Here is an 8,512-nt window from a genome sequence, read left to right on the forward strand (position 1 = left end):
CGGAACAAAGAATGGAGAAGTGCTGGAAATAGAAAAAGACGGTCCAATGACAATTCTAACACAGGTGAGTCTCACCACATTTCAGTCCATTTCTTTGTTCCATGTTTTTATCATTGTTGTAGTTCTTAGATGTAGTAGTAGCTCTAGTAGTAGTAGTAGTAGTAGTAGTAGTGGTGGTGGTGGTGGTGGTGGTGGTGGTGGTGGTGATGGTAGTAGTAGTAGCAGTAGCAGTAGTAGTAGAGGCTAACATTGTTTTTCTTTATCTTTCTCTCACTCTCTCTGTCTTTCTTTATCTCTCTCTCTCCCTCTCTCTCTCCCCCTCTCTTTCTCTCTTTTAATCCTTTTTGTTTTTTCTCTTCCTCCCAGGGTCACAAAATGGGTGAAGTATGGGGTTTAGACACGCACCCTTCCAAGAAAATGTGTGCCACAGTCAGTGATGACAAAAGCCTCCGTCTCTGGGACGTCAGCAACCATTATATGGTGAATTTCAAGCTGTTGAAGATTGCAGCCAGGTGTGTGAGCTTTTCACCAGATGGCAGTGTCATCGCTGTCGGATATAAGGACGGTCAGTGAACTTTGACCTTATACTTTCAAAAATCTCTTTGCACTTGGGGGTCATGTCTGGATGCTGTTATGGGGCAATGAGCTGAGTCTTTGTGTGTGTGTGTGTGTGTGTGTATTTGTGAACTACTGTTACCTTTTGTTCCACTCCGCAATATATATATCTACGGGGTGCAATGGGTAAATTGTTGCCATTTTATATTTTTAATTTCACACATGCGTATTGTTTGTTTTTGATTTTGTCAACTACGCAGTATAGTAGGGTCAGTTGGGTACTGTCTGTGAGAAAAACAGCACCATGATGCAGTTCAATCAGCTGGAAATTTGGAAACGACATGCTGTACTGCTTGGCATTTGCACCAGAAGCTGCAGTGTTTGGGTTTCAATCTGAGGACAGTGCAATCTGAGGACATGTACCCAGAGTGATAAAAATCAAACATCCAGTCAACATTATGGTGTTTGGAGTGATCACTAGTGATGGTGACATTATGCCTCCATTCATCTTCCCACATGGCCTCAGACTCAACACAGATATCTACATCAAATGCCTTACATTTAATACAGATCTTACATTTAAAACTGTCCTGTCTTCAATTTTCCCTGTCAGGTAGTTTTGAAGTCGTCAATGTTGACACAATGAATGAGGTTGCATCATACCATCACAGGAAAGAGGAGATATCAGACATCAAATTCTCACCAAGTAAGTAATTTCCTCTGTTTTTCGAGGGTTGGTGTGTGGTCTTACGGAGAGGAGGAAGGGTGGGGGAGAGGTGGCCTGTTTTATAGGGACACTGAAGCATTATGGGAGTTCGGTGCAGTGGGGAACTGGTTCGTTAGTGAAAACGTATGAATGTCTGAATGTTTTTATCTTGAAATATTGGGACAAGGAGGAGGATAGGGTCCTGCCCCCCCCCCCCCATATGCCTGTATTGTGGGGGGTTGCTACATAGAGGAAATCTTGAATAGGTGCTGAAACATTAGAAAGGCATGACTGTCACTTTATAGGAGAGACGAATGATGCATTGTGGGAAGGACATGACTGATACAAAAAGTATGAATGACAAAGGCATGAGTACCAAATTATAGAGAATGTATGGCTGATATATTCGTTTCTACTCTAGGCACAAGGCCCGAAATTTTGGGGAAGGGGACAGTTGATTAGATCGACCCCAGTACATAACTGGTACTTAATTTATCGACCCCAAAAGGATGAAAGGCAAAGTTGACCTCGGCGGAATTTGAACTCAGAACGTAAAGACAAATGAAATACTGCTAAGCATTTCGCCCGGCGTGCTAACCACTCTGCCAGCTCGCTGCTTTATATGGCAGTGACATGTTATGAGACAAGTATGGCTGTTGCAATCACTCTTTTATTTCTCTCCTTTATGATATGAGGGGAGGACATAGGGGGCTGCCTTATAAGGGATACAACGGAACAATATTGAAGGTGTTGAAGGGTCAGTGCCTTTGAGGTGATATTAACAATGAATGTCAGAACGAAAATCATTTAACTTTCTTTAATCTTCTTCATAAAATACAACAATGGTTGGAGAAGTCGCTTCCTATGAGGAATTTCAGGCACAGTTACCATTTACCAAATTTCCATCAAATTCCAATGCTTTAGTTGACCCAAGGCAACAGTAGAAGACAACCTCCTTTCTTTATGTTTTCTGTTTTCTCTGCAAATAGATCCTGGCAAGTATTTGGCTGTTGCGTCCCATGAGAACTTTGTAGACTTATACAACACAAGCAGTTTGAAGAGGGTCGGCATCTGTAAGGGCTGTTCCAGTTACATTACTCACATTGACTGGGATAAAGAAGGTAAGTGCAGTACAAGCCCTTGTTTTTTATATTCTTTGTTTTTATGGCTTTGTGAGAGTGATAGGGGGTGGGGTGCACTCTTTGTTTGGTTTGCGGAAGGAGTGATATAAGATGGGACTTGGACTGAGTATTTCCAGGCAGCCAATGGAATTAGATTTTTATGAAAAAAGAGCAGAAGGAGGCAGAAAATCTTTTTTCCATTTCCAGTTACTTTTTTCATAATTAAGATTTAAAATCAAGAATTGTATTTTATTTTGTATGTAATAAAAAGATTTTTTAGATTCCAATCACACACACACACACACACACACACACACACATAGTCATGTTCTCTCTCTCTCTCTCTCTCTCTCTCTCACACACACATGCTCACACACAGTCATGTTCTCTCTCTCTCACACACACACACACACACACACTCACACATAAACCTCTCTCATCCTATTTGGTTTCGATTTTTTTATTTTCTAATGTTTGTTTGTTTTTTATTCGCCCCAGGTAGAGTCATAATGGTAAACTCCGGTGCCAGAGAACAACTGTTTTTTGAAGCTCCAAGAGGGAAACGATTTAACCTGAGACAAGCAGAAGTGGACAAATTCCACTGGGCCAGTTGGACGTGTGTCCTCGGCACCACCTGTGAGGGCATCTGGCCCAGCAAGGCCGACATCACCGACATCAATGCCACAACCTTGTCCAATGACAAGACAATGCTGGCAACGGCCGACGACTTTGGATTATTGAAAATATTCCAGTTCCCAGTTAAGGTAACATTCCACGTTTATTTATTTGCTTTTATCTCTCCCTATGTCCACCCCTCCCCACTCACACTTTGAAACCCCCCACCTCCCCCCTTTTTTTCTTAAGCGGGTAATTAGCATTTGTTTTATATTCTTGTTTTGTTGGTTTCAGTGTTTTTAAGGTTGATGAAGTACGGGTGCAGGCGAGGGTGTGTGGTCGAGAAGCTTGCTTCCTGACCGTGTGGTCTTGGATTCGGTCCCACTGTGTGGCACCTTGGGTTGGTGTCTTCTATTATAGCCCTGGGCCAACCAAAACTTTATGAGTGGATTTGATTGATAGAAACTGAAAGAAGTCCATTGTCATCATCATCAGCATCATCATCATCAACATCAACATCATCATTTTAATGTCCACTCTTGTATGCTTGCATGGGTCAGACAGAATTATAGGTGTGTGTGTGTGTGTGTGTGTGTGTGTGTGTGTGTGCTTTTGTGTACCTTTGTCTAGACATCAAATATTGGTCATAATTAAGCATTAGCATCATACAAGTTTCCAGTCTTCCATGACGAATGTGGGGATGTGTTACCTTGCTTGGAAACAGGTGAAAGATGGCAACAGGCAGGGCATCTGGCCATTGAGAATGTACTTCGACAAAATTTGTTTGACCCATACAGTCATGGAAAAGTGAACATTAGATTATGATGATGATGATGATGACTGTGGCCTCAGTTTTGGACAGGAACACCCCGGTCACAAATATATAGTGAAACCTGATGGAGGCCTTTATAAATAACATTAATGATATTCATATTTTAACCCCTGAATTTCAGGGTCAACTTGCTAAGTTCAAGAAATACACTGGACACAGTGCCCATGTGACCAACGTCCGATGGTGTTTCGATGACCAAAAGCTTGTCACCGTCGGTGGCGCTGATATGTCTGTGATGGTGTGGGCTGCCACTAATCCAGCAGCAAAAGCTGATGTCTGCAGAGGAGACAGTGATGACTCACAGACAGATTCTGATGAAGAAGGTATAAAGATTGTTTCTCAACCATTTTCTATAATTTTCATTTTTCAATTTCTTTGTTATTGCTGTGGTATTCATCCCACCATAAACTGCTACTATCACTGATTTATCTCCCCTTATTACAGGTTATGACAGTGACGTTGATCGAGAGAAGAACATGGACTACAGCAGCAAGATCTACGCTGACTCTCTACATCGGAGGGAAGGCATCAAACCCAACATGGTCTGTGCAAATGGAGACTTACACAGCAAGTATGTAGGGTCTGTTGTATTTTATGTGTGTGTATGTGTGTGTGGTCTTGGTTGTTGTTGTTCTTTGGCTCTATGTCATGACCTTCCTGTCTTTTAGAGATACAGAGATACAACATTCAATTTGTTTTTGCCTTTCCTAAGATGGGTGTGGTTTCAGAAAGATTTGGCTGTTATTTCTAGCAAACTGAGTGATCACATACAGGCTCTCCGTTGGTCTGTGAATGAACATACCTTTCCTTGTGACTCAAACCCCTTTGCACCCCCACCTGATTGAATGGCTACTCCGTTGCAGGGTCACCTACGGATACCGGCTGAGTGAACTGAAGCAACGTGAAACGAGGTTTTGTGTTCTTGAGCATAAAACAGTTTGTCAAGGTGTCATGCAGTGGGACTGAACCCAGAACCATGTGGTTGGGATGCAAGCTTCTTACCACATGGCCATGATGTCTGTGAATATATTGTATATGAAGTATGAGTGGTACTCATGAATGTGAGTGGTACTCAGGTATGATTGGCACTCATGAATGTGAGTGGTACTCATAAGTATGAGTGGTACTCAAGAGTACGAGTGGTACTCATTAGCACGAGTGGCACTCATTACTATGAGTAGTACTCATAGGTATGATTGGCACTCATGAGTATGAGTGATACTCATTAGCATGAGTGATACTCATTAATAATATGAGTGGTACTCATAAGTATAAGTGGTCTGTGATGAGTGAAGTCTGCCTTTCTTATTTGTAAATGTATTTTGTTATTTCTTTTATTTTTTTTTAATCAATTCTTCAAAACTTCTGCTGACTTCCTCCACCAAACTTGACTCTGGTTCCTTGTGGCCCCTTGAAGTGCAATGTCTGTCACTCGGAATTTGAACCCACCTCCTAAGGTTTTGCACAACGAAGCGTTGATGAACAGCAAGAAGAAGAGAACAGCCCCAGTGTCTGTGAGTTTTAGATTCTGTTACTACTACTACTACTACTACTACTACTACCACCACTACTACTACTACCATTACCATCACCACCACTGTCACCACCACCACCACCGCTACTATTACTACTACTACTACCACTACTACTACTACCATCACCACCACCACTACAAACTGTTGACCTATCAGGTCCTTCCTGTCAAACCATGTGGTGGTGGTGGTGGTGATGTTGAGGATTATTATTATGACGGTGGTGGTGGTGGTGGTGGTGGTGATGGTGATGATGATGCTGACAGTGGCTTTTTGTTTCGTTTACGCAGGGCCTCGTGTTGGACCACGTGCACGGTTACCGAGGTTTCGATGCACGCTGCAACCTGCATTACCTTGACGACAGCGGAGACGTTGTCTTCCACACTGCTGGAGTTTGTATTGTACAGAACATCGCAACTGGTAAGTAACACAAACATATATGCACACACTGACACACACACACATACATATATACACACATGTAAATACATATACGCACACTGACACACACACACACACATACATATATACACATACATGTAAGTACATATGCATACATAGGCACAGACACACACACATATGTATGTATATTTATGCATATATGTATGTCTGTATGTACAGATGTATATATGTGAGTATGTATACATGTGTGTACATACATGAGTACATGTATGTACACTTGTATGCATGTATGTATATGTATGTATGCATGTATGTATGTGTGTGTATGCATATATGTTTGTATGTGTGTGTGTGTCTTATGAAAGTGTATGCATTTGTAAGCATGTATATGTACAAGACTGTGTGTATGCATGTGAGAGAGTGTCTATATATGTGTGTATATATGCGCTGAGATTTGCAGCTATTTACTCCAGAAATAAAACCGTTTCTTTCTTCTGCCAGGAACCCAGAGTTTCTACACAGGCCACACAGATGACATACTGTGCCTGAGTGTCAACTCCCACCCGAGATTCAAAAACACAGTGGCCAGCGGTCAACTTGGTAACCCACCCTGCATACATATATGGGAAGCTTACAGTAAAGAGACTCTGTCCATTTTGGAAGGTGTTCACAGCAAAGGAACTTGCTCTTTGGATTTCTCCAGCACTGGACGGTACCTAATTTCAGTAGGTTTAGAATCTGAACACAAAATCGCTCTTTGGAAATGGCAAGAAGGTAAGATTTTGTTATAGACTCTGAGAAATGGTTTGGCATTAGGATGGGTGTCCAGTAATAGAAACCATGTGAAAGAGAGCATTGGAGTTTGATGCCATTCACTCTGACACACACACATATGTATATACACATTGATTGATGTACATACATTGCACACACAACTACATATCTACGTACATGCACATACACACACAATCATGGTGGAGGAACCTGGCTTAGTGGTTCGGGTGCTGGACTCATATCAGAAGCTGCAGAGCTTTGGCCCAGCGGTTTCTGTTAAAGCATCCGACCCACTGGGGGTTGATGTAATCAACTTAATCCCTTTGTCCTTGTTTGTCCCCTCTGTGTTTAGCCCCTTGTGGGTAGTAAAGAAATAAATAAACGACGACGATGATGATGCTGATTACTATTATTATTATTATTATTATTATTATTATTATTATTATTATTATTATTACATTTATCTTGTTATTCTTTCTTGTTGTAGGTACACAAGTTGCTTGTGCTAACGGCCATACTGACCGAATCTTCCGAGCTGAATTCCGGCCAGACTCTGACCATGAGATTGTTAGTGTTGGAGTTAAGCACGTCAGGTTTTGGACAGTGACTGGCAGCCAACTGGTCGGGAAGCGAGGAATCCTCACAAACTGCACTGATGGAGGTAACCCCTGTAAAATGCAAACCATGCTGTCTGTGGCCTTTGCAAATGTAAGTCTGTCCCTTTCCTTTGTGTCATCATCATCATCATCATTGTCATTATTTAATGTCTGTTTCCCATGCTGACATGGGTTGGAAGGTTTGACACGGAGCTGGCAAACCAAAGAGCTGCTCCAGGCTCCATTTGTCTGTTCCGACATGGCTTCTATGCCTGGAGGATCTTTCTAATGCCAACCACTTTACGGAGTGTACTAGGTGCTTTTTACATGGCACCAGCACCGACAGGGTTACTGAATAACCTGCAAGGCAAAACCCCACCCCACAGCCAGGAGGAGGGAATAATAGTGAGGGGAGAGGTGGCCTTCTGCTACTTGATGGAAGATTAGAGGTATAGAGGCACAGGGGTACATCCATGTATATGGGCTTGCTTCTGTCTCCTAAATCTACTCACAAGGATCAGCAACAGGGTTTGTGGTAAAAGACACTTGCCTAAGGTACCACTCACTGGGACTGAAACCAAGTCCACATGGCTGTGAAGCAGCTTTCTTAACCACACAGCCATACCTACATGATGATCATCATCATGAGGGTACTGGGTGCTTTTCACATGCCGCCAGCCAGAGTACATTTATGAATCCCTGGCACAGGTGCTTTGTAAGTGACACCGACACCTGAAAGGACAAACCTGTTTGTGTGGAAGACAAGGATTTTACTTGGCTTCATGTTTCTCATCAAGTCCAGCAAATCTCTGCATCTCCTGGTCCCTCGTCATTTCCCCAGTGGGGCCCAGCATCTGAAGATCCTTCTCACCACTTCGCCCCACATCTTCCTGGGTCTACCACTTCCACAGGTACCTGCCACAATTAAAGCTCAGAACTTCTTTTCACAGCTGTCCTCTGCATCTCCAATACAAAACCATCTCCACGTTTGTTTCACCCACATTTTTATTCTATTTCAGAATAGCATCACCTACACAGGGGCCCTAAGTGGTGACGTCTACGTCTGGAAGGACCACACTCTTTTACGTCTGGTAATCAAGGCACACACTGGGCCTGTCTTCTCCATGTTTACCACCATTAAAGATGGATTAATTGTAACTGGTGGCAAGGAACCCCTGTAAGTATAACCGATGCAACCATCTAAAAAATTCTTCAAGATACAAACCGAAATTCCTTGATAAGATTTTTCATGTTGAAGAATTTCAATTTGTCTTTATCTTCTTTTATCTTTTACTTGCTTTAATCATTGGATTGCAGCCTGTATGTCTGTGCCTATATGTATATGTGTATATAAATTATATATATATATATATATATAT

General features: G+C 42.2%; 1 protein-coding gene across 1 annotated transcript in view; it reads left to right on the forward strand.

The window, feature by feature from the left end:
• Positions 1-8,512, forward strand: part of LOC106872105 (echinoderm microtubule-associated protein-like 6) — a 39,226-nt gene that overhangs the window by 21,119 nt on the left and 9,595 nt on the right. The window contains exons 18-29 of the mRNA XM_014918966.2: positions 8-64; positions 367-565; positions 1,169-1,261; positions 2,251-2,382; positions 2,881-3,146; positions 3,951-4,152; positions 4,274-4,400; positions 5,247-5,343; positions 5,652-5,781; positions 6,265-6,537; positions 7,025-7,245; positions 8,153-8,310. Coding sequence (XP_014774452.1) covers positions 8-64; positions 367-565; positions 1,169-1,261; positions 2,251-2,382; positions 2,881-3,146; positions 3,951-4,152; positions 4,274-4,400; positions 5,247-5,343; positions 5,652-5,781; positions 6,265-6,537; positions 7,025-7,245; positions 8,153-8,310 — 1,955 coding nt within the window. The remainder of the gene's footprint in view (positions 1-7; positions 65-366; positions 566-1,168; positions 1,262-2,250; positions 2,383-2,880; positions 3,147-3,950; positions 4,153-4,273; positions 4,401-5,246; positions 5,344-5,651; positions 5,782-6,264; positions 6,538-7,024; positions 7,246-8,152; positions 8,311-8,512) is intronic.

This window comes from Octopus bimaculoides, chromosome 11 (assembly GCF_001194135.2).
Source record: "Octopus bimaculoides isolate UCB-OBI-ISO-001 chromosome 11, ASM119413v2, whole genome shotgun sequence".
Taxonomy (NCBI): domain Eukaryota; kingdom Metazoa; phylum Mollusca; class Cephalopoda; order Octopoda; family Octopodidae; genus Octopus; species Octopus bimaculoides.